Source organism: Meriones unguiculatus, chromosome 2, assembly GCF_030254825.1.
Source record: "Meriones unguiculatus strain TT.TT164.6M chromosome 2, Bangor_MerUng_6.1, whole genome shotgun sequence".
In the NCBI taxonomy this organism is placed as follows: domain Eukaryota; kingdom Metazoa; phylum Chordata; class Mammalia; order Rodentia; family Muridae; genus Meriones; species Meriones unguiculatus.
This window is the reverse complement of record NC_083350.1, coordinates 138,188,106-138,214,400: the sequence shown is the minus strand read 5'-3', so window position 1 is coordinate 138,214,400 and position 26,295 is coordinate 138,188,106. Positions and strand designations below refer to the sequence as shown.

The window sequence follows — 26,295 nt, the reverse complement described above, 5'->3', positions numbered from 1 at the left end:
CTTCAGACATCTTCCTGGATTATTTTCCACCTTATTTTAGGAGAGTTTTGCCTGCATGCAAATACGTGTATCCCATGTGTGCTAGGTGTTCCAGGAGGTCAGAAGAGGACATTTGATGCCTTGGTCCAGGAGTTACAGACCATTTTGAGCCACTGTGTGGTGCTAGGAACTATACTCAGGTCCCTTATAAGAACAAGGTGGCTCTGATGAGCCATGTCCTCAGCCCCTCCACCTTGCTTTTAACAGGATCTCCTATTAAGTATGGAGCTTGTGGATCCAGTCAGGCCAGATGGCCACTGAGCATCAGGAATCTTCCTTTCTCTGCTCTCCCTCAGCGCTGGCTCACAGATGAGCACCACTGTGTCTGGGTTTTATGTAGGCCGTGGGGAAAGCACACGCAGGACCTCACACTGTATAGTGGACACTTTACAAGTGAGCTATCTCCTCCACCCCCGTGAGTTTTCCCAAGGCCTGTATTTCTTGTGTCTGTTTAGATCTGCTTCTGGAATAAAGAACCATCGTCATTTGCTTTCAGTATCTTTAATTAAAAAAATTTTTTTTCCTTGAGATTGCATTTCTCGTAGTCCAGGCTAGCTTCTTATTATGTAGCAGAGGATGACTTTGAACTTCTGATCCTCTTGCCTCTACCTTCCAAATGCTAAGATTGCATGTTTATGCAGTTCTAGGGTTCAACCGAAGGCTTGATGTGTGCCAGGCAAGCCCTCTACTAACTAGCCTACATCCAAAGCCCTAATTTTACAGTACAGTTTACTGATAATTCTGAAAACCCTTAAGTAGTCTTCAGAGGTGTGGTTCAGAAAAAGCCCACCCATCTGCAGCAGAGCTATGCAGCCGGACCTTGCTTAGTTTCACTCGCAGTTCAACCTTTACTTTTAGGCTAAGACCTCGGGATTTCAAGGGCAAGGTGAGTTATTTTGTATTTAAAGAATAATGGTGAAAATGGGCCCCCACAGCTTGGTTTTGATTGGTGCTAGCCTCATGGCTATGACCAGTTTGTCAACTGTTACACATAAAATCCCAGAAACAAAAGATCCTTTTCTCAAAAAGAGATTCCCGGAGAGGACAAAAGAACAAAAGGATAATATATGTAATTTTTCTAAGAAGTCGACATATTGTCCAATTAATTTTGTTTCCAAGGCCTTTGGCCATGCAATCAAGTAACTGCTTTGATGGTTGGTAAAATGCCTACTAAAAACTTAGCATTAATTGCAGTTTCAGAATCACCTAAAACACACACACACACACACGTTATCTTGGTTTCTAAATTTGTTTCTTCTGGCCAGAACGAGAGCCAGGTGCAAGCCGCCCAGGTGCTTAGTCTCAGGACAGCCCTGGCTTTCGCTTCAGCTCTCCAGTCAGGCCTCTAAATATTCTGGCGGTTAAAACATCTATTCCCCGAGACTCGCAGATGCTGCTCTCCCCCAACCGGCTCTGCACAGAACATCATTATCTTTGCTGAGCTTCTGTCTCTATGGCAATAACAGATGGGAAGTGCTGTGGAATTATTCATGTTCACACAGGCAAGCAGTCAAGGAGCGGAGGGTAGGAGGTGGGAGAGGGGCATGACCTGGGAGCACGGAGACGGGGGCCGACAGGAGCTGGGGCGGGGGCGGTGACGAGAGGTGAACATTTGTTCGACCTATTGTGGGGAGAAGGGAGAAAAATGTTCGCGCGCAGAACTACTCCCAATTGGAAAACCGCAGACGTGGACCCAAACATGAGTAACCCCGAAGCGGTAAAATAAACTGGGCGAAAAAAAAAAAAAAAAAGAAAAAGAAAAAAAGGAGGGGGGATGGGAGCGCCGTCGCCGCCAAAGCTTGAGTTCCCTAAGTCTGCGCAGTGCTACTCGCTGCGCTATTTCAGTTCCTGATCCTGCGGTGGGGTGGAGAAGAGGGGATTTCTTGAGGTTTCGAAATATGACGGACTAGCCTCCCAGACTCGAACGTTTGAGTTGACTCTCCCGGGGACGCTGGCTAGGAACTCCCCCCACCCACCCGCCCGCCCCCGCGGGCGGCCCGAGGTGGCAGCCGAAAGTGGTTATCTTTCCCCCACCCCTCACCGTGTCTGGGAAAAAGAAAAAAAAGGAGAACCCTGAAAACCCCAACCAAAGGGCCCAGGGAATGAGGACGGGTCGCCCGGGGGCCGAGCGCGGCCGGGGCAGCAGGGTCTGTCCCGGCGGTGCGGAGAGCGCGGCCTCCCCGACGATGGCGGCCGGGCAGGCAGCGGGCGAGGCCACCCCAGCGCGGCCAGGCGGGGCCCAGCGCCGGCAGCTGGCAGGGCGGCCGCGGCGGGAGGCCCCGCGGGGCGGGAGGCCCCGAGACGGCTGCGCGTCGGCCGGGGCGAGCGCCCGGGCGGAGGGGGGCGGAGGGAGGGCAGGGTGGCTCGGGGGTCGCCGCCTCCGGCCGGGGGCGTCTGCGCGGCGGGCTCGGCCCCCCGGGGGTCGCGGCGGGGAGCCGCCCGCGGGCCACCTCCGGGGCGGGGCCGGGCGGCCAGCTGCGGCCGCGGGGAGGGGGGCGGGGGCGGCGGTGGCCGAGCCTGACCCCGGGCGCGGCCAGCTGCCGGGGTCGCGCGCAGTGCAGCCCGCCGCGCCCTGCCCCCTCCCCCCGCCCTCCGCCTCGCCCCGCGGAGGCCCAGCGGCTAGGGCGCCCCCGGGTCTGGCCCGTCACCACAGGCCAGCGGGCGTGGCGGGGGCGGCCCCAGACAGCCGGCTGGGCGACTCGAGGAAGGAAGGAGGGCGGCGGGGGTGGGGCCGAGGGAACATCCTGTCTGCGCCGGGCACCGCAGACAGCGCCGTGCGCCAGCCGCCCAGACGGCGCGCCGGGCCAGCCGCGCGGGGCGCGCGCGCGGGAGGGAGGGGGCGGGGAGCGCGGGCGCGGCCCGGGCGGCGGGCGGGCGCGCGCGCCCCCGGCGGGGCTGGAGACGCGGGAGCGCGCGGCCCGCCGGCAGCCACAATAGGCCAGACGGCGCGCGCGCCCGCGGGGCCGGCCGGCGCGGGGCCGCGCGGCGCCGCTGGCTGCGTTCCCTCCCCTCCCCTCCCCCGCCCGCCGCCCTCGCTGTCCCCCGGGCGGCCGGAGACGGCGGCGGCGTCTGCGGGAAGCCTTGTCTCCGCAGTGACGTGGGCGGGCCGCGGGCCGGGTGACGTCAGAGGCCGTGTGTAGCGATGTGTGTGGGGTTCGGAGCGGCGCCGGCACAGCGAAGGCGGCGGGCGAGCGGCGGCGGCGGCGACGGCGGGCACAGGTGCGGCCGCAGGTCGCGAGGGGACGCGAGGGGCGGGCGGCCCCCGGGGGCGCTGAGGCGGCGGTGGGGGGTGACGGGGAGGCCACGGACCCCGAGGAGCTCCGCGGGCGCCGAGGGCCCGAGCGGGGCGTCCGGGATGAGAGGGGTCCCCGGGCGGGGTCGCGGGCACAGGGCGCGCGGCGGGGGTCCCACGGGGGAGGGACAGGCCTCGCGGACCCCGGGACGGGTCGGCTGGGAGGGGGATGGCGCTGCACTTGACCCGAGCCGCCGGGACCCGGGAGACCCGGGAGACCCGGGCGCCGGTCATCGCCGCCATCCCCCGGCCGTCTGCGCTCGGCGGGGATGCCCCGGGCTGGCCCCGGCTCCGAGTGTCGGGCGACGCGGGCTTCCGGGCTTGGCGCCCAACCTGCCCGCGCCCCTCTCGAGTGCCGCGGCTCGGGGCGGCCAGCGGGGGGAGGCGCAGCCCCGGGGGCGCCGAGGTAGCCCCGGAGAACTTCCCGCGGACCGGGCGCCCGGGGGGTTTCCACCGGCGGCCCCCGCGGAGGGACGGCAGGGGAGGGCACTTGGGGTGATCCTAGGGATGGGGGTGGGGAGGACTCCTCCTCCTTCCCCTGCCCCCTCACCTCTCCAGACGTCCGGAGTCCCCTGCTCCCTGCCCTCCCTCCCGCGGGCTGGTGGGTGGGTGTCCCTGCGTGGGCGCAGCGCCGTGGGGCGCCCCCGGTCTAGGTCGTGCCTCCTGCCCTTTCCCTTGGCTCGCCTCGCCCGAGGTGTCCCTGGAGTGGCGAAAGTCACAGTGCAGTGGCTGAGGTGGCTTTCGTCCGGAATCCTTTGGGTTTGCGTTAACGTGAATTGCTGAGAGTTCAGAAGCAAAGGTTTTTCGCTGTCGGCTTTCATTTGGTTTTCTCTCGGGAGGGAAGTGGAGGACTACTCTTTTTTTTCCCCCCACTCTGCCTCCATTTGCATTCTTTGTGAGGTCTGTCTGCCTTGTGCTTTTTTGTCCCGGATTAGTCTTGCTCAAGGATGGAGATTTCCAGGCTTGGAGTCTTACAGCTTTTGGCTTTCATTAAGCAAATTCGCTAACCTTTTAAAGGAAAAGTTTTTTTCCTCCCTTCATTTCAGGAAGATAGTATATATTGACTAAATGAATTAATCCACTTGAGACTAACTTAGTTACATATGGTAGGTATATTAATGTGTTAGCTAGTTTTTTTTTTTTTTTGTTTTGAGAGCTGAAACTACAGGGTTTTTTTTTTTTTTTTGAGATGAAAAAAAGAGTTCTTTTAAAATGGCATAGTTGAAATAGCCTCTAGTACTGAGTTTAGGGTACTATTCTAAATTTGTGTACTCTCCCCCTCTATTTGGGGAATATTATTTAATGCTCCTGTTACCCACCTTCTGACTGCTTCATGTTAAAGTGAATTTTTTTTTTAAGATAATTTGTGTTAGATTGAAAGAGATCACCCAAGTGTTACCTTTGGTAAAGTGAACTGAGTTTAAGATTAAGAAACTGGTTTTAAACTGACCCTTTGGCCTCTGGAGCAAATTCAAATGTAACTCTCCCCACCCCTTTCTCTTCTTCCAGATCAATTAAAAGAAGAATGAACTGTAATTCTTGAAGATAACTGGGCAGCTTTTTCATTTAGTATATATATATGTGTGTGTTTTTTAATTAAAGACGTTCAGGTGGAGTCAGGCTCTTCTTACTGGTATGGAGATTTAGACAAGACTCCAGTTTGTCAGCTCAGAGCAACTGACCGTTTTCAGTGAAGATATCTGCCTCCTTTTTGGTGTTCTTGGCAAAAATTAAACTCGTTGGTTGCATCATTGTAACAAATGTTTGGGTGTAGTTTTAGGATACAGCAGTAGCATAAACTTTCCACATGCTTTGCTTAAAAAACAAGACAAAACCAAACCACCAAACTCAACCATTACACCAAACCTTGGACATCTTGAATTGAGAAATGAGCTTCATTTTAATGCAAATACACGAAGTACTCAAGAAGACAAGATTTTCCTCAAAAGTGTGCTTATGATTATATTCTTTATCAGTAGAAGCAAACTGGGAAGTTTTGTAGTGTTTTCGATTATATCCTAAGGTATAACTAACCCAAAACAAAGTTGTACGAATCTATTCAGAAAATTCATCCCTGGAAACTAAAAATTTCTAAGTGAGTCATAAGTATTTGTATATATTACCCCTTTCTCTTCAAATTAGCAACTGAGTACAGCATGCTAATTGCAGACTTAATTATTTAAAACACCAGTGTAGCCATGGAAAACCTACAGGCCAATTTCTCCTTGGTTCAGGGTTCGAATAAAAAACTGAACGGGATGGAGGATGATGGCAGTCCTCCTGTGAAAAAACTGATGACAGAAATTCATGCCAGTGGAAAAACGCTAGCCAAGGTGAAGAAGGAGCATTTGGATGACTATGGAGATGCATCAGTGGAGGCGGATGGCGAGCATGCTGAGCGGAACTGTACTTCCCTACCCGAAACTTTAAACCCCAGCCTGAAACACACGCTGGCACAATTCCATTTAAGTAGTCAGAGCTCTTTGGGTGGACCAGCCGCATTCTCCGCTCGCTACTCCCAAGAGAGCATGTCACCAACTGTGTTCCTGCCACTTCCATCTCCCCAGGTCCTTCCTGGTCCTCTTCTCATTCCCTCTGATAGCTCCACAGAGCTCACTCAGACTGTTTTGGAAGGGGAGTCCATTTCTTGTTTTCAAGTTGGAGGAGAAAAGAGGCTCTGTTTGCCCCAAGTCTTAAATTCTGTTCTCCGAGAATTTTCACTCCAGCAAATCAACACAGTGTGTGATGAGCTCTACATCTATTGTTCAAGGTGTACTTCAGACCAGCTTCATATCTTAAAGGTCCTAGGGATACTTCCGTTCAATGCCCCGTCCTGTGGCCTGATTACGTTGACTGATGCACAAAGACTCTGTAATGCTTTACTGCGGCCACGGACTTTTCCTCAAAATGGTAGCGTGCTTCCTGCTAAGAGCTCTTTGGCCCAGTTAAAGGAAACTGGCAGTGCCTTTGAAGTGGAACATGAATGCTTGGGCAAATGTCAGGGTCTCTTTGCCCCTCAGTTTTATGTTCAGCCCGATGCTCCCTGTATCCAGTGTCTGGAGTGCTGTGGAATGTTTGCACCCCAGACATTCGTCATGCATTCTCACAGATCACCTGACAAGAGAACTTGCCACTGGGGCTTTGAGTCAGCCAAGTGGCACTGTTACCTTCACGTGAACCAAAAATACCTGGGGACACCTGAAGAAAAGAAACTGAAGATAATTTTAGAAGAAATGAAGGAGAAATTCAGCATGAGAAATGGAAAGCGAGCCCAGTCAAAGGCAAGTTTCTTTGAGTAGTGATAATGGTATCCTAATTATGTGTCTGTAGCTTTGTTTTATGAAGCCAGTGCTTTAACATGTTCATGTAGCAACAAAACCAGTGTCATGTTTGCCTGTTTTTGGTCTTAATGCTTTATCCTGAATATATTTTCATCTGAGAGAAGTGGGAGCATTCCCATTTTACAGGTAAGAATGAGCCTCTGAGTCTCGAATGACTTTTCTAAAATTGGAGGCATTGTGGCTTCTTTTGGCCAATCTCTTACACATCCTGCTTCTTGACTGAATCGCTTTCCTAGGATTCAAGGTAGTTTACATTTTGTGTTGTGTTATCTCCATTTGTAAAGGATACAGTGACCAGCTAAAACTGGTCTGATGGTAGGCTCAGAACTGCTTTTTGAAGTTATACCAGTGGTCTTTGATGTTTTTGTGCTTGAAGATTGCAGATTGATCAGTATTCAAATCAACTTAAGACATTTTTTCTGAGTAGTTTGGTACTAGTAACCAAGATTTTGTTTTTAATACAAAAAGAAAGGAATGCTTTTGAAAAACTGTGATACAAAAGCAGAATAAAGGATATTTCAGATTAATGAAATATTTCTATAACAAGCTATCAGCAAAGAGATCTTAAACATTACTTTTCCCACAGCATTATCTGGTAGGCTAAGATAATGTCTTTATTCTAATTAAGATTTTGAATGGCTGGATGAAAGACAAAGTTGAAGTTTTAAACCTTGATGTGGTTATTTTATATCTTTTTTACTTGGTTTAAAATTAGTATGTAATATACCCAGCACAGTTTAAAATGTATTGAGTGTTACCCTGGAGCTGTTCTTCATGTATAATTTTACTTAATTAACTTTTATAACAGAAGATTGGCCACATTTTGACAACTTTTAAGTTTTCCATTATTAATTATTTTCCCCTTTGAAATACCATTTTCTGTTTCCTGGGAGAAGGTTTATTAAGGGTTGTTCACGGAGGGTTAGGTAGGTTTAACTTACAGTTTAATATTGGGTGTTCTGTGCTTACCATTGAAGGAACTTCAGTGTCTTCTAAGGCTGTGATTTGTGGCTGAAGCTCAACATGGAGAGAACTAGACTTTTCCTTAGGGTAGCTTGCTGCTTTCCCAAAAGTATCACTGAAATTCTTCGCCGGTGGCTACTAGATAAGGTTTATTCTTCAGGTGCAGCATTAACTGGTTTTAAAGCAGGCTTGGCTTGATGCCGTGACTTTCAAAGTGGGAAACTTGCCTATACCTCTATTTGTGGTTCTGGACTTCCTGCTCAGACATGGTCTATATTTGAAAATGAAGGCTGCCTCAGCTGATTAGGGCCCCTACCCTTAGGTGTCTGAGGTGGCCTTATTATTTGCCAGAGACTCTTGTTTTGGTCTTTTCTGTTGACAAGCATTCTTAGAACCACCTGTTCTGTGCTTGGCTGAAACCATTTACTGAAAAGGAATTGAAACTGTCCTTCACACTTGGGATACAATAGTACAGATACATTTTTTTATTCGATTTTGGGTAGGTATGAGAGCCTCCCTCCTTTAGTTTTTTGTTTTGCTTTCCTCAGAGATTGTTAGAGGTTTTGTGCCATGTTGTTTCCAATTTTATGTGAATTGAAGGAAGTTAAGAAAGTTTAAAGAAAATTTTAGTCAAACCTTTTAGGAAAAAAAATTGGAGTTTATATTTAACACATACTTAATCAATTTTAAAATGCTGCTCCTGCACATTTTAAAATTTCTTCCTCTAAACATGGAGAGGTAGTTTTTCAGGATCCATGAGGGAAATGATTTAGACTATTTCCTCCCGTCAGGTGTGCCTGGCGGGTAACTGGTAGGATGACCTGAAGGTGGGTTTTCTGACTTAGAGGCTAGACATTTTCCCTGAAGCGGCAGAAGCTGCATCTGAGGAGTAGTATTAGCACGTAGGTTAGCACAGTGACTCTTAAATTCTTTGCTGATGGCACAAAGCCGAAGTGCAAGGGAAAGCAGTCTTAGGTTGCAAAAGGTGTTTTCAGGGCATTCAGAGAGTAAGGAAATTTTAGCTGTTGGTTGTCAGACAAATCAAATTGACGGGGAAACTCATTTTAAAAAATCAGATCAGACTTTTGTATAATTCAAAGACTGTGCTGGATATTTTAACCTTCTAAATGAAGGAGTATATTTAGTGTGGCCAGTGTAATTTGATATGCTTTATGTAGTCAAAGTACTGGTTTTGGATTAAAATACGAAGAAACCTGAAGATATAGGCAAATGTGGCAGCTTATTTTTATTTATTAATGGTTTAGTCATATTTCATATGCATTGAGACTTTGCCTGCATGTGCGCCTGTGTGAGGGTGTTGGAGCTCTGGAACTGCAGTTACAGACAGTTGTGAGCTGCCATGTGGGTGCTAAGGAATTGAACTCGGGTCCTTTTGAAGAGCAGCCAGTGCTCTTAACAGTTGAGCCATCTCACCCGCCCCTGTAACAGCTTGTTTTAAAGAACAGAAGTTATATTAGTAATAATCAACAAGCTACTTATTTGCATAGCTAATATATTTAATTAGCATAGTCTGATATATTTAGATTCTAGGAATAAGTGTGGTAAGGTAAAATGTTCTTAGTGGGAAACTGAATTTGTTTGTAGAAACTGAAATATTTTGGACCCTTCCGTAGGTCATCAGAAGTATTCATGATGGGTTTGGGAATGTAGCTCAGTTAGTAGACCTTCCCTAGTGTGCACAAAGCCCGGATTTGATCCCTCACACTGGTAAGCCATAGGTGGTGTTGTGTATCTGCCATCCTGTGTTTAAGAAGTGGAAGTGGGAGGGTCATCCTTGGCTACATACAGAGATTGAGGGCAGCCTGGGCTATTTGAGACCTTATCTCGAAAAACTAACAAACCAAAACACCAAAACAACACAACCCCCATAATTTTAGGTATGCTAGGGTTGCTAGGCCCTTTGATAGGTTTCTTCCTTTTTTCTTCCCCCTTTTCTTTTTGCTATGCTTTTTATTTAGAAAAAATGGTTGTTGTGCTTTAGAATGCTTAAATAATATGCAAATATATTGTTTTCCTAATTTTTCACCTTACTAGTAGTATTTTTCACCTTACTTACTAGTAGTATTTTTCACCTTACTTACTAGTATTGGGCCAGATAAGAATCAGACCAACTGAACTTGTGCCTGTAGAAGTTCATCATTGGTAGATAAGCGTGAAGGGTGATGCTTAAGATCATTTTCAAGCATATTGGAAAAGGTCGTTTATAGTTAGCTGACAACAGAATCGTGGGCCATTCTTCACTGGAACACAGGACTGGTAATTTCTAATTCGTTAACTTAAGAATGGTGAATGCCAGGCTAGAGAGATGGCGCAGCACGTAAAACCACTGGCTGCTGGTTCAGAGGACCTGAGTTCAATCTTCAGCATCCATGTGGCAGTCCACAACCAGCTGCATCTCCAGTTCCAGGGGACCCAAAGCCCTCTTCTTCTGGTCTCTGAAGGCAACAGGCACATCAATATATTCAAATGAACACTTATACACATAAAATTCTTTTAAAAAAATTGGGTGGATTTCTAACATTCAGACTGTCTACTCAGTACAGTAATAATAGTTTTATGGTAAACAGCTAAGGGAATATTGTTTTTTAGGTGACTGATGCAGATGTCCTTAAGATAAACAACTTAGGAATACTTTGTCCTAGTTGATAGAGAACTTGGCTTAGTTTGGGTTAGCCCTGGTTTGGGCTTCAGTTCACATATGTGTGTCTGCCCCCTCCCAAACTAACTGTTTCACTCCCTTCAGTTTTGCCTTTTTGTTTTTGCAGTGGTCTCTGGAACAGTGGTGCACACATCTCTTTTCTCTGGCAAGGTGCTGTGTGTTTAGCACTGCTTTTAATCCTAATGATGAAGCAACTACTTTTAAAATATTTGATATTTATTAAAATCTTTTGTAGTTCTGAGGTCAAATCCAAAGCCTTGCCTTTGCTAGGCATGTGTTCTCTCCTTTGCCCAACGCTTTTTTTCCTTCGAGGCAGGATTTCTCAATGTAGCCCTGGCTGTCCTGGAACTCATTTTGTAGACCAGGCTGGCTTCAGAGATTTACTTGCCTCAGCAGTTTTTTTTTTTTTTAATTTAAATTAATTTTTTTTATAAATAATGGCTTAACTTTTTAAAATGTATGTAGTTTATAAATATAACTTAGTGTACTCATTAAATGAGAGAGTGTATGTGAGAGCATTTTGGAAGTTAAGCCTTTTGTATAGAAATGTCAGATGGTAATTAATGATCACTGAAATACTACTCTGTACATGGGAATTCCTCCCCACTTACATATGGAAGAACTTTGTCGTAAGAAACAAACATTTTAAAATTGTTTATACTATTAGACTGAGCTCAAATGATATGTGAATTGGATATGTGAGGTGTTTTCCAATTCCCACCCTGGTTGACATCACCTTGAGGAAACCACAGTGGAGCCCAGCACAAACCTGCTTGGATTGGGTTGCAGTTTGTTTGGTACACCGTTTTCTCTGAAGGTGGGTCTTGGTGGGGAGTGGATAGTGATTGAGTGTTTAGAGTATTTTTTTAATAGTAGAAGTTCCTTGATTTTATTGTAAATTTTTAGATTGCTTTAGGAATAACGTATTTTAATAAATATAGGACATATTACTCTTTTAATCTAAAATGGAATTGTTAGATATTGATTCTTTTTATTTGGAGTTCCTGTCAAACTACAACTTTTCATCTGTGTACTCCTTCTTCATGTGGGCTCCATGAGAGAAGCAAGCCCTACAGAAAATGCTTGGGGAGATGGCTTTGCTAGTTCCCCCAGGAACAGTGCAGAGCACACACGCTGAGTGTCTTGGCATTTTTAACTCTCTTCATAACCAGGATGAGAAAGGTCAGAAGGAACATGAAATCATTTTAGTGGGTCATTAGCATTTAAATAAAAGCCAACACAAAGTAGAATAAAGTAGAAAATTGAGGATAATATACACAGTAAGACCAATTTTCTTTCTTTCTTTTTTTTTTTTTTTTAATTGATAATGCACATTATTTGAAGGCCCAAATCAGGCCATGTTTTTAAAATGCATTTGTTTCCAGTAAGATAGAAAAATAAAGCTTTACATTTATTTTTAACTTGAAAAGAACAAGGGGACAAATAGAGTACTAATAAGAGGGTAGATGGAACATGATACTAATAACAGCAAATGTAAGTGGTCTAAACACCCCCAGTTAATGGCCAGATTTCTAGATTGGCCAAAAATAGCACAATTATATCCTGTCTAAAGAAAACCATTCCAGATAGAGTCGGTAAAGTTAAAAGTTGGAGCATGAAAAAAAGGTAGCACCTCTGAAATCTTAAACTACATATATTCTGGGTTGGAGAGCTGGCTCAGTGGTTAAGAGTATTTACTGCTCTTGCAGAGGACCCAGGTTTGGTTCCCTGCAGATGGTGATTTACAGCTAGTTCTAGGGGACCCATTACCCTTTGCCCCTCTGGTGCACATCTATACATGCAGAAAGTGTTAGATTTATACACATTAAACATTTTGACAGATATTTCAGTGAAAATACGCGTATGGCATTGAGATTGCTGGTTTTTCTAGTTGGCTTCAGCTGGCAGGGTTATCTAAAGGAGTCTGAATTGAGGGATTACCTCAATTAGATTGTCCTGTGGCTAGTCTTTGGGACATTTTCTTTATTGCTAATTGATGTGGGGGGGCCCCCGGGCAGATGTTCCTGATTTGTAGGCGCAGGCAAGCTAAGCAAACCAGCAGTCAGCTTTCTTCCATGGTGTCTGCTTCAGTTCCTGCTTGTGTTGCTCTCCTAACTCTAACTTCTTTTAGTGATGGGCTGTGACTGGGAAGTGAAAGTCACATAAACCTTTTTATTTCCTTTCCAAGCTGGTTTGGGTCAGTGTTCTGTCAATTGTCTGAGGATGTAGCTCAATGGTTGGCTGCTTGACTGGCAGGTACTAGGCTCTGGGCTTTGATCCCAAGCACCTGAGGGAAGCTGATGTGTGTAGTTTATTATGTAAAGTTCATACAGCAATTACAGTATAAAATGTATTAATTTTGTTGTTACTTTCTCATCGAGAGTTTATCAGTTCTTCAAGTTGCAGAGGAAGAGCTATACTACTTGAAGTTCACAAGAAGTTTAAGACAATGGCTAGGTATTTACTATAAGAAGAGCAGCCCTTGCTTTCCACTTAGGCCTTCTGAGCTATGTGGAGAGTTTGGTCTTCCAGTGTGAGCAGCAGGCACTGATGTCACGCTCAGTGATCCATGGGATCAGCCCTTGATATGTTAGTACAGGTGCTTAGATCATAGTTTTGTCTCAGTTTTGCATTAGGTTAATTAACTCTCAGTAAGTGCGGCATAACCCTAAGCCTGAAAAGCTCCTAAGTAGCTTTTTGCTCCTTGTAAGACTATTTCATTTCAGTTGTTGACACACTCATTCAGGACATACTGGGCACTCCAAGGAAATGGGATACCATCTGAGGGATTGGGTTTCTTTTAGTGAAAGTTGCTGGCAGCTACTGGGTGAGAAGTACTTGGTATACTTTTGCAGTCATTTATTGACCACTCGAATGTCTTAGTGTTATGTATGGTAGAAAGACCCAGAGCCCAGAGTATCTCTGAAGACTGAAAGGTATTTCTTAAGCAGTAACGACCAGGTTATCTAGTAGTGTCCTTGGTAAGGCTGCTGCTGATTTGTGTTGAACCTATTACATAATAATGTGTGTTATATTTCAGTTCTTCCGTAAGCATTCCATTAAGATTGTTAGACTTACCAACTGGTGTGCTGTACTGTCTTTAAACACAAGAATTTTAAAATGATTATTATTTCTAGAACTTTTAACCTTTGTTGTATGTGTGCGGGTTTTGTGTGAATGAATGTCTGTTTATCACTTGTGTGCCTGGTGCCTGCAGAGAGAACAGCAGAGGCCATGAGGGCCACGGAACCTGGAGTTTCAGATACTTGTGGGTTACCCTGTGGGTTTGGGAATCGAGCCTGGTTCCTCTACAAGAGAAGCCCGTTCTCTTACCCACTAAACCATCTTTCTACCCTCTCTTAGTAAAATTTCTGGTTTTAAAAGGTTCTTTTGTTGGGGGGGAATGTCAGTGAGATGACAGTGGGTAAGGGCATTTGCTATCAAACCTAAGTTCAGTCCCCAGGTTACTTAACACATGGTGGAAGAGGAGAACTCTCTCAGGAAAATTGTCTTTTTGAAAACACACACACACACACACACACACACACACACACACACAAACACACAAACTCATGTGAACCATACTCTTACACTCATCTTAAATACATTAAAAAAAAAAACTTTTAAAATGTCTTTATTTTTATTTTTATTGGGAATTTGGCAGTCCCGCCAGCGTTTTAAAACATTTAACTACAAATTAAAAAAACATTGTAACTACAAAATAAAGAACATAATGTTAATCTGAAATAATAATTCAAAACAAGCATACCACTTAAAAGCCAAGTTTATTCTTGAATGTAAGTCAGAGCTCATAAGGGCTTCGGTGTGGTTTGGAGTGTTTGAATACAAGTAGCTTTGAGCAGGTGGACATGCTTTTGTATTTAACGTAGTACCAAAAATCTTCTTAAAAAGTGATGTCAAGTTCCCTAAACTATGTCACTGTGAAACTGATAAGCATGGATCACCAAACCCAATAGTTACTTGCTAGGATATCTGATTCTGCTAGGCAGTGTGTATGAAGTACACAGTGTTCAGATGTAGAAATTTAGGAAACTGACATTTTTTTCCTAAGCTTTATTTATTAAAAATGAACTTACTGTACACTTTGGGACCCTTTAAATTTGGTGTTCATAGATGTTGTTTTGGTGTTAAGTAGAAAAAGTCTTTGAAGTAATGAATCTGAAACTTTGCTTGTGTGTGTGAAAGGGTGCCATCTATTCATTTGAGGTAGATGGTGGGGCAGTTGAGCAGTAGGAACATTTAAAAGAGTAAGACTCTGCCTTAAATGATGTCCTCCACTTGCCAAGTGACGGAATGCATATTGTTTTAATGTTTGAGTACACAAAGGAGTAAATTGTCCCACATTGAGTGGTAAAATAAAAGGCAGAAGATGCTCCCATTTTGATATTTATTTGTATTTCTGATCAGGAGCATTACTGCTGTACCATTTAATTATATTCTTTTTCTAAAAACCCAATTTGTATGTTGACACAAATGCAGGCGTAGAGAAAATCTGGCATGTCTGAATGTTTCGTTTTGTAATATGTGCTTAATTGTTTTGAAGATGTACTTAGGATAATTTGTTAGAAGTGTGTTTACGGCTTACTACAGCGTTTTAGGCCAAGTGAACTTGCAGTACTTCCCTGTTGGCATTGTACTTAGGATTTGTGTTATTTAATTTGTGCATCTGAGGAAATGTAGCCAAACAGTTCAGTTTCCCTTGTGCTGCACAGGCGAGAAAGATGCCTAATGTGGCAGTGTCTTGAGTTTCATGGTAGCTGGTAACCTTGTACTACTCTCCCTCCCTTCTTTGTCCTTTCCTCCTCTCTCTTTGCTGGGACTGATGATCGAATCCACAGTCTCACATATGCTAGGCAAATGCTCTGTCGTGGAACCATTGCCACTCTTTACCACCACAGTGACCTTATAGAGTGCTGTCCCGTGGATTACTTAGGTACCACATCATTCAAAATCACTCAACAAATGCTGCATGGTAGGCATGATGCTAGGTACCGAAAAGACACAATGAACATGTTCTCGACTTCAAGTTACTGTTCAGAGGCTGGATAGCCGCTTACTAGGACTGAATAGGGAATTTTGACACTGGCTAGAGACAGTAGTAGATACTTGTTAAAGGGGGCATTCTAGTTTGCTTCGGTTGTCTGCTTGACACAGTCCACAGTTATCTGAGGGAACCTCAGTTGGGTTGTTGCCCAGATTGAATTGGCCTGTGTGTTACTTATCTGTAGGGCATTTTCTTGATGGCTAGTTGATGTAGAAGGACTTACCCCATTATAGGCGGAATCAGCCATAGGCATGTTGGTCTGTATAAGCTAGCTGAGCAGACACTGGAGAAATGCACTAAGCAGTCTTACTCCATGGGTGGCCTCTTGGTTCCTGCCTCAAGTTCTTTACCTGACTTCCCATGGTGATGGAGTGCTACCTGGAAGTGTGAGCCAAATAAACTCTTTCCCCAAGTTGCTTTTGGTCATGGTATTTATCATAGCAACAGACAACAAACTAGAACATAAGGTTTGCTCAGAATCTGTGGTCTGTGACCCTGTTAGTTGACTGATGGGAAAATAGGAAATAAAAAATAGAAATTGAGAAGTATGAATACTTAAAAAAAATGAACAAATGCAGTTATTTAAGATGATGTTTAAAAGTTAGAGAAATTGCTGAAGTAGAGGTATAACCAGGTGTGGTGGCTGCAGCCTTTAATCCTAGTACTTGGGGGTGAAAGGCAAGTAGATCTCTGCATTCAAGGCCAGCCTGGACTATATAATGAGACACTTACGACACTGTTTCAGAAAAAAAAAAGGTGTACTGGACTTGAATTGTGAATAAAAGTCAAAGTAGTGTTTTGAGATGAATTTAGTAACTAAAGTTATATTCCAAGTCAAAGTTTTGAATAATTCTTGCAAGCTATTCTGAAGATTTCAGATTCCAATATCCATAGTAGGAAAACCTTTTAAATGTGTGGCTCATTTTAGTGAGTTTAAATTTAAAAAGTCTGAAAATGATTTATTGGGTAATATATCTAGAATTGTTTAAGATATGAGACCAATTCAAGAGTTGTTTTAAGTGAGTTTAACCAAAATATTTCACTATTTCACTTAACTCAGGGTAATCTTAGATTTTTCTTGGATTGTTAAAATAATTTACTGATGCTTATCAACATGCCCTCTAATCAATTGGAATTGGAGTACAAAGTATTTTTAAAGATTTATTTATATAATATTCTGCCTGCATTTGTGCATGTAGGCTAGAAGAGGGCACCATATTTCATTATAGATGGTTATGAGCCGCTATGTGGCTGCTGGGACTTGAACTCAGGACTTTTGGAAGAACAGCCAGTGTTCTTAACCTGAGCCATCTCTCCAGCCCCGTATTCTGCTTATTAATCCACTCTTTTGAGCATCACAATTTTAAAGTACGATTTTTTTTTGTGTGTGTGTCATTTGTGTCTTTTTAATTTTTAAGGTTTCTTTTCTGTGTATGAGTGCTTTGCTGGCTTGTATATATGTGTATATACTACATACGTGTTTTGTACCCTTGGAGATCAGAAGAGTGTGTTGGATCCCTTAGAACTGGAGTTAGACTGTTGTGAGCTTGCATATGGGTCCTGGGAATTAAACCTGGGTCCTCTTCAAGAGCAGCCAGTACTCCTAACCACTGAGCCACCCTTCAGATTTCTAAAAATGTAAACATTTATAATGAATTTGTTTCAAGTAAGTTTAGATCTAAGTAGTATACAGAATATAATTTGATGATGGATTTAAAACTTAAGTTACCATAGTAACTCAAAGTACTGTGTTAGTCATACAGAATTGAAATGTAGTAAATGACTTGCCCAAGTCAGTTCTCTCTAATCTGCTGTGGGCTGCCAGACTGTAAACAACTGATTGGTTTACTTGTACGTGGTTGAGCTTGCCCAGATTATGAGTAATACATCAGAATCGTGGTGCTTATTCAGTCTCACGAATATTTTATCAGCTTTGTGACGTTTTCGGAAAAAAAATTACTTACATAGAAGTCTTCAATGGATAACTTTTTTTTTTTTTGAGACAGGGTTTCTCTATATACCAGCCCTGGTTGTCCTGGAGCATTCTCTGTAGACTAGTAGACTAGGCTGGCTTTTGCCTTCCAGGTACTGGTACTAAACTCATGTACCACCACCTGGCTGCTTCTGCTGCTTCTTTCTTCTTTTTTCTTTTCTTTCTTCTTCTATTTTTCTTCTCTTCTCCTCCTCTTCTTCTTCTCCTCCTCCTCTTCTCTTCTTCTCCTTCTCCTCCTCTTTTCTTCTTCCTTTTGTTAACTAACTCTTAAACTGTTTTTTTTTTTTTTTTTTTTTTTTTTGTGGTGGCTCAGCAGTTAACTGGTTGCTCTTCTAGAAGACCTGGGTTTGATTCCCACCACCCAAAAGGTGGCTTACACCCATCTGTAACTCCAGCACCAGGGGGTCTTATGCCTTCTTCTGGCTTCCACTGTATGCACATGGTTCACAGATGTATATACCCGTAAAATAAAAATGAAGATTCATTTATAAAAAGATTTTTCTTCTATCATCTTGAAGTTTTATTTGTATTTCAAATTCCTCACTCCATAATTCTTAAAAAACATGCATGTCTCTCAGCAATACAAATAACCTTTTTATTTATTTATTTATTTATTTTTTTACTTTTCTAAATTTTAACAATAAACATTTTTTTGTTTGGAGGAGAGCATGTGTCACAACATATGTGTGGAGGTCAGAGGATAACGTACAGGCTCAGTTCTCTTCTTCCGTTGTGTGGCTCCAGAGACTGAACTCAGGACATCAAGCTTAGTGGCAAGTGGCTTTAACGTACTGAGCCATCCCACCCAGCCTTGCTTTTTGATTCTTTCTTTTTCTTTTTAAAATCTTTACTGGCGTTAAAGTCATTTTTGGATTGTAAAGTTGTGTAATGTTTATTTATTCTAGGAGTTGTTTCCTCTGTTTTGGGCTTTCTTTTTTGTTTGTTTTGTTTTGTTTTAGGCACTGGGCTGCTTGTCTGTTCTATCTAAGGCTTCTTCATTTACATTGTTGTCTCCATTAGCAACATGTCTCCCAGGCCATTGGGAATTGATTTTGGTTTTAATAAGGACTGCATGTCATCCTTTCCTTTATGTTCTTTCCCGACCTGAAATACTGGGACGTGTAAACCAGTTTCCCCAATTCTTAGTGTTTGGTGAGCATCCCTTGTGTGTGAGGAGCTCTTTAATGTGTGGTACTGGAAATTGAACTCAGGACTCTGCATATGCTAGGCAAGTACTTTACACTGAGCTACACCCACAGAACTGTATTTTCTTGATGAGGTTGTCATTCTCCCTGTACGTCCTAATTGCAGAGGGGATTGGAGCCTCAGAGGCAAGAGTTGAGAAGAATATCCCTCTATCTTTTTAGGTGATCCTTCCTTTAACTCACTCTCTTGGATCTGTCAACATCCTTTCTCTGCTGTTTGTCTTAATCAGCACCATTCAGCTCTTCTTTCATTTTTCTATCAGGGACCCTTGCTCCCTATTTTTCCATAAGATCAGGGTGGTGACAGTGATGGAAATATGTGGGAAGGACAAATATAAAGCAAGCCAAAATAAGGAAGATGTAAGAATCATAGATAATTCATTCTTTTTACATAATTTTTAAAATATAAGCAGAGGTAATGATCACTGCTTAATGGAGGGGAGCATTTATTAGAATTAATCAGTGTGTAAAATTCTCAGCCAGTAATACTTATCGAGTCACCAGTTATCATTCTCCTGTTGCTTTATTTATAGGTGCTTTAAAAAACGCTTTTAATATGAGGAATATGGTTTACTGAGTTTTCTCAGTAAGCACAGTAGTTTCCGATTTAGTTGGCTGCTATAGAATGGTGTCTCTTGAAGTTCTAGCAAGTGCTGTCTGTGGCTTTGGCTGCCGGCTAGGGGCAGGGTGATTGTATAGCAAGAGTAAGAGTCAGCTTCTCAATGCTATGTATTTTTAGGGTTCTTCTGTTAAAATTGATTCCGAAAGTATGCAATTGTTTCTGGTAAGCCGTGCCATTTGATTGTGTATTTTGAAACTTGAGACCAGATGGTGGCAGTCTCTAAGTTTGAAGGAATGAGACATAGCACTGAGGGAAGGTGCTTAGTAGAAGATGGGCCTTAAAAATGTGACGCTTCTGCAGCCCTGTCAAGTAGACATAGATTTGCCATCAGGGGCTGGCTGTGGAGCCCAGTGGTCCAAGTTTCTGCATAACAAAGGCAAGGCCCTGTGTTTACTACTTGGGTTCTGCCCTGTGGACCATACTAAGAAAGACTTCTGAAGTTCCCCTCAGTAATGTTCCTTTCCACATACTCCTACAGACAGACCCGCCGTCAGGAATGGAACTGCCTTCCTGGTATCCTGTTATCAAACAGGAAGGTGACCGTGTTTCTCAGCCACATTCATTCTTCCACCCCAGGTAAGTGCGCTGTCATTTGTTTGCTTGTCCAGTGGTGGTTTGCTTGTTTTTTTTCCTTGCTTGGTTGGTTTGCTCATTTACTAACAACTATCTTCTAGGCAGAGTTCTGGGAATTGAAATGTAAATTACTTACCTTTAGGTTTTCCTTTCAATTAATTACCTTTGAAGATTGAGAATTGTTTTAGATAATTTTTAGGCAGAATACCAAGTATTAAGAACTCTAGATAAAGAATGGTAACATAGGTATCCTGCAAGGAAAGTGAATGTCTGACTTTTTATCCCGCACGTGGGAACCTTCTCCTCCTCCTGGGTCGCCTGTCTAGCCTGGATGACAGTTTGTGGCTGTCCACGTTCAGTTGGTATCCCTGGGAGGCCTGCTGGGGTTTTGGTTTTTTCAATGGAGGAGGAGTATATCTGGGGGAAGAGAAGTGGGGAAGGGAGGGGTGGGGGAAGGGAGACTGGGAGGAATAGAGGAGAAACTGCAGTTGGGGCGGAGTGTATGAGAGAAGAATTAAAGAAATGGAGACATTAAAGGAGACTAAAGTGTGGGCAGTGTTAGATAAATGGCGTATCTTTTCATGGAAGGGTGCTTAGATTATATATTAAACTATGTTAAATAGCTCAAATTTGTTATGTAAGGCTTGTAAATAGCCTACTAAGCATTTTTATGTGAACTTTGAGAAAAATGAGTTGTCCTTTTAGTTTTAATTTTGTACAGTTTATTATTGCTGCTTTATTAAGAAATTTAAGAGATTGTGCTATGGGATTGGATGTATGCATTGTCTGGTAGCTGGGCAGTATTCCCAGAACCTGTTGTCTCTCTGAAGTGTATAAGGAGGTCCCTGGGAGCTCATCATTGACTCACCTCACTGTCTTACCTGTGGGTAAGAAAACAGTGGTGCAGAGTAGCCTACACCCTGCTTTCTCCCTGCAGCAAGCCTTGCCAGCAGAGCTCCTGAGAAGCACCAGAACTTCATGCCTGTAGCTACTTGTATTTTGAGACAGGGTCTCACTAGCTAGTCCAGGGAAACAGGCCTGGAAGTCACGATGTTGCCTAGGCTAACTTTAACCTGTGGCAGCATCCTAGGTCCTGGGATTGTAAGTGTGAAGTACCACACCTGCTGACCCATGCTTTTAGTTCTCCGGTGGCTTTGAGGGAAGAGGAAGACACTTTTGTTTTCCAGTGTCTTTTCAGTGTTTTGAAATTACTCTCAAGTAATGAAAATCCCTTAGTTTTGCTGTCCGTAAGCGCTGACTTTTTTTCTAAGAAATCTTTTCTGTAGCCTGTATTCTTTGTGTTTTTACATCAATTGTTCTAGTGGCTGAGAATTAAGTTTTTAGCAAGGTGCCACATTGTAATTTATACTTGAGCAGGCTATTTAATGCGTGTTTTGTTTCACCCCTGTTTCCAGCTACTACTTGTACATGTGTGATAAAGTGGTTGCACCGAATGTGTCACTCACATCTGCTGTCTGCCAGTCTAAAGAGACCACCAAGACAGAGACAAGTAAGTCCATCTCCAGACAGTCAGGACAGCCTCATGGTATTAGTAAAGATCAAAGCACAGTGTCTTACCCAGACGTCTCACTTGAGGAACAGGAGAGAATGGATTTAAAAACAAGTAGAGAACTATACAGTTGTGTAGGTAAGTATTCACAAGTTGTATTTTTAAAATCAGCTAGTTAAGAAACACATTTACTCAGTATTTTAAAAGCCTTTTCTATTTAAGGTGATTTTTCTCCCATATACCCACAGCTTCATGCAGATGCTGTCACTTGACTTCCCCCTTCCTCTTCCTTTTGGTAGAATTCCTCAGTGGTTCCTCATCATCTCTGGTTTTTGTTTTGTTTTGTTTTTAATGTAAACTGAGATGCTGTTTACCTGATGTTAAGTATATTTAAAATTAGGCTCAGAAGGTAGAGAATGGGTCCTCTTAAGCAGTAAACAAGGTTGAAACAGTCAGGTGGTATTAGTGCAGGTGCTGGCTGTATCTCAGAGAAACCCTACAAGTTTCCTGTGCCTTTAAAAATGCCATGGACCACAGGAGAGGGGTGCATATAGATGCCCCATTTTACTGTGCATTGCAGCTCAGCTTTGCTCAGTGCCATGCAGGTGAAGTCATTTAGCATTTTCGGAGTTGTCAGGCACTCCTGCTGCTTTGCTACTATCTTCATACAGTGTGACAGCTTCCTATATTTGAGTTATTGCTGTGGTTCAGGTTCCTGTGAATTGAACTGATAGTAATAACTCATACATCATCATAACATACTTGCTTTCTGTTTAACTGCCCAATTAATTCTAGTGATTTAAAAAAAAAAGTAAGCTGAAGAAATGGCTCAGCGGTTAAGAGCACTCGTTGCTCTTTGTGAGGACCTGGGTTTCATTCCTAGCATCCATATAGTGGCTCACAACCTTACCTGTAACTCTGTGCCCAAAGAATCTGATTTTTTCTTCTGATCACTGCAGACTCCATACATACATAACACATGACACACAAACATGTGTATGCAAAACACAGCTAACAAACTAAATCTAAACAACTAAGTGAGGAACATTTGACGTACCATATAACTTAAAAGTGCCCTACTTACCGTCTTTAATGTAATCACCGCGTTGTGAAGAGCCACAGCTGTTCACCCGGAGCATGTGCGTGGCTCCCTTCCGAATCCCTGCCACCCTCCAGCAGCCACCCCCATTCTCCCCTTAGCTCCCTCATGATGGTCTTGATGGAGGTGCCTATTCTAGACAATTCAGATAAAAGAAGGACAATACAGAGTTTTGTGTTCTGGCTCCTGTTGTAGGCATGTTTTTCTCAACTGTGTTTCTGGTAGGAACAGTTTCTTTTACGAAAAGAACTTAGTGTTTTACTGTGGATATGCCCTTTTCTGTTCCTCCCCTCTTCAGCTGGTAGATGCTTTGCATTGTGTTTTTTACGTAGTTGTGAAGAATACTGCCAACTTGTATTATGTTTTAGTGTGGACGTCGATTTTCAGTTCTTGTTAGTATATATTTAGTAGTAGAGTGTGTTGGTTCATATAACTGCCAGTGTTTTGAGAGACTGGTAGACTTTTCCGTAGTAGCTGCACTGTTCTGAATGTCTCAGCAGTCGATGAAAGTTTGTGTCTGCACATCTCTGTCAACACTTGTTACTGTCTGTTCTGAATACAGTCATTGCAGTGGTTATGGTACAGTGTCTTAAGTGATTTGGACTGTAACTTCCTGATGATTGAGGAAATTGAGTATCTTTTTATGCTTTTCTGGACATTGGATACTTTATTTGAAGAAAGAATCCAATTCAGAACCTTTACTTGTTTTTAACTTGGATCACCTCTTTCCTATTCCTATTGAGCTCTCTCTTTGTATTTTGGTCCTTATTAGATGTATGATTTGCCATTCTGACAATTCCCTTTATATTTTTAGTGAGGTTGTAATTTTTATGCAGTTTAGTTTGTTTAATTTGCTTTCTTACCTTAGATGTCATACCTAAGAAAGCCTTGTCTAGTCCAAGGCCAGGAAGATTTATACTTAATACTTTTAGCTTTTACAGTTTATTCTTTGATCTCCTATTTAAATCATTTTGAATTAATATTTATATATGTGGAGGAGCATGCCAATTATTTGGCTTGTTTGTTTGCATGTTATCATTGCTGCTCATTTGCTGAAAAGATTATTCTTTCCTGATTGGATTGCCTTGGTACCATAATAATAACAGCAGTTGATGAAAGTTTTGAGACATGATCCTTGCTGGTAGCCCAGGCTGGCCTTGTGCTTTGACCTACATCAGCTTCCTGTGTGTTAGGATCACAGGTGTATGTCACTATGTCACCTACCACTCCTGGCTTGGATTCTAAAAAAAAAAATTGTTACCTTTTTAAGTTAACATACAAAGGAGTGGTGTTATTATATTTTCTTTCTTTGTCCTTTTTTTTTTTTTTTTTTGAGACAGGGTTTCTCTGGGTAGCCTTGGCTCTCCTGGACTCGCTTTGGAGATCAGGCTGGCCTCGAGCTCACAGAGATCTGCCTGCCTCTGCCTCTGAGAACGCTGGGATTACAGGTGTGCACCACTGTGCCCAGCTAGTTTGAATGTCGTCCTTCCTCAGAGGCCATGTCTAATTTGAGTCATTCCACTTTTGGCATATGTGCTATTGAAGTGAGCACTTGGACTCTGAGTTCTTTTTTTGCTTGGTAAAATGTCTAGTCGGATGTCAGTACCACAGTTTGATTGTGTGTTTATGTGGGTATGATGTGTGTTGGTGTGTGTATTGTGTGAGTGCGTATGTTGGTTAGAGGATAACCTTGAGTGTTGCTCACCTCCCACCTGAGTCTTCCTGTCATTTGGCTCTTCAGCTTCTGGGGTCAGCTGTGCCACTTCCCCCAGCCCTCGGAAGGCTGGGCTACAAACGTGTGGGATGGCACACAGGCTTACAAGTGTTTCGGGGGCTCAGACGCAGGTGTTCATTCACACTGGCGTGGCACACACTACCGCCCCACACTGTGACTCCTCTAGCTTGTAAGAATATTTGAAGCTGATGGTGTCGAGTCCTCTTAAGTTTATGACTCTTTCTAGGTTTTCAGGGGTACTTTGAATTTCTCACATTTCAGTGTGAACCTTAGAGTGACCTAATGAGTTTCTACAGAAGGAGTTGGGGTTTTAATGTGGATTACATCGAGTAGGTTAAGTCTTTAGCCCATAGCATGGAATGCCATCATTTATCTTCGTGTTGTAGTTTATTTTGCAGGTGTCCCTCTACACATCTGGCACTACTTCTGTTAATTTTCCTCTCTAAGGATTTTATTACTTTTGATTGGATTTATAAATGGAATTGCTTTCTAAATTTCACTTGTAAATTGTTCCAGTGACTTTTTACCACTTTTTTTTTCCCCTAAAGATCCATCGATCTCAAATAGTTCTACGAGTAAAACGAAATCTGAGTCTGCTGTTTGCAGCTTAGTAAGAGACGTAAGCAAGCGGGATGCTGAAGCTGCTTCTCCACTTCTGGTCACAGATGTTAATTGTGAAGATGATAAGGGAAAAATTATGGAAGAAGTGATGAGAACCTACGTAAAAAAGCAGGAGAAGCTGAATTCAATTCTGCAAAAGAAGCAACAGCTTCAGATGGTAAATTGTTTTAACAAATAGTCATTGCCGTGCTTTTGTTTTCCGAGGCACGGTTTCCCTGTGTAGCTCTGGCTGTCCTAGAACTCACAGAGATCAACCTGCCTTTGCCTCCCAAGTGCTGGGAGTAAAAGTGTGCAGCATCACTGCTGGGCTAGAAATAGTCACTGTTTAGACACCTTTTCATAGTAAGAAAGTTAGAATGAGACACTGCAAATGGACTCAGAGCTGCTCAGTTTTACACTAAGAAGCTGTTGCTCATGACAGTCACTTCTGTATAGACCATATATAGATATATAGATACCATAGCTTAGATACCTTGTGACTTATTTTTTCCTAAGGGTATGGAAATAAAGAATTGTCACTTTCTGTTACAGGAAGTGGAGATGCTGAGCAGCTCAAAGGCGATGAAGGAGCTCACTGAAGAGCAGCAGAATCTGCAGAAAGAGCTTGAGTCTTTGCAGAGTGAGCATGCTCAGAGGATGGAGGAGTTTTATATCGAGCAGAGAGACTTAGAGAGAAAGTTGGAGCAGGTGATGCAGCAGCAGTGCACCTGTGACTCGAACATAGAGAAAGACAAAGAGGCTGAGTATGCTGCACAGGTGAGATGCGTCAGGCTTCCAGCGTGGCGTGGGCGCTTACTTCCAAGGAGTTAGTTACCTTTGTCAAGTTGTAAGTCAGGCTAGCTTTCGGAATGGGAAGTTGTTAAGCACAGTTTTTATTCACCAAGATAAGTGTTTTCTCTCTCTCCTCCCTCTTTCCCCCTCGATATTCCTCCCTCTCCCTTTCTCTCTTCCTACCTCTTTCCCCTCTTTCCCATTCTTCTTCCTTCTCTCCCTCCTTCCCTCCCTCTCCTTTTTATTTTTTATGGTTGGGGTGTGGGAGAGGGTGTCACTGCTTAGTCCTGGCTTGGCTTGAACTCCGAGATCTGCCCGCCTCCCAAGTGCTGGGAGTAAAGGTGTGTGCCACCACACCTGGCTCCAGTAAGATTTTTTTTTAACCTTTATTATTTTCTATTTTAATTGAGATTCTAGTACTCTTTATGTATAGAACTTTGTATCTTTTCAGGCTAGGGAAAATAGCTAAATAGCTAAAATAGCTAAACCTGCTTATTATGCATAGGACCCTGTGCTCAAACTCTAGCACCATATAAATGAATAAACAAGTAGACAGAACATAGTTTTTCATTACTTTGATATAGTAGGATGAGCTTTTGTTCCAAATTAGCAAGCATGAACTACTGCCTGCTATATTTGGAAGTCTGGAGGCAAACATAAGTAGTCCTGTGTTACTGTTACCACAAATACAGGAAGGTGAACACATTAAATATCAGGTGTGGAGTCAGAGTGCCGCCGTAGGCCTCAGTGAGAGTGCACTGCACACTCATTTCTCTTGCTCCAGTT

General features: G+C 43.3%; 1 protein-coding gene across 3 annotated transcripts in view; it reads left to right on the top strand.

Moving 5' to 3' along the window:
* Nucleotides 1-3,034: 3,034 nt before the first annotated feature.
* The window catches only part of Skil (SKI like proto-oncogene), a 28,979-nt gene continuing 5,718 nt past the window's right edge, over nucleotides 3,035-26,295 (top strand). The window contains exons 1-6 of one of the 3 annotated variants that reach the window (XM_021631984.2): nucleotides 3,047-3,258; nucleotides 4,841-6,612; nucleotides 19,679-19,776; nucleotides 21,189-21,421; nucleotides 24,666-24,895; nucleotides 25,270-25,494. In XM_021631984.2, the coding sequence (XP_021487659.1) occupies nucleotides 5,530-6,612; nucleotides 19,679-19,776; nucleotides 21,189-21,421; nucleotides 24,666-24,895; nucleotides 25,270-25,494 (1,869 nt within the window). In that variant the 5' untranslated portion in view covers nucleotides 3,047-3,258; nucleotides 4,841-5,529. Of the gene's footprint in view, nucleotides 3,259-4,840; nucleotides 6,613-19,678; nucleotides 19,777-21,188; nucleotides 21,422-24,665; nucleotides 24,896-25,269; nucleotides 25,495-26,295 lie in introns of all 3 variants that reach the window. The other 2 variants (XM_021631985.2, XM_021631986.2) reach the window with 2 other exon arrangements.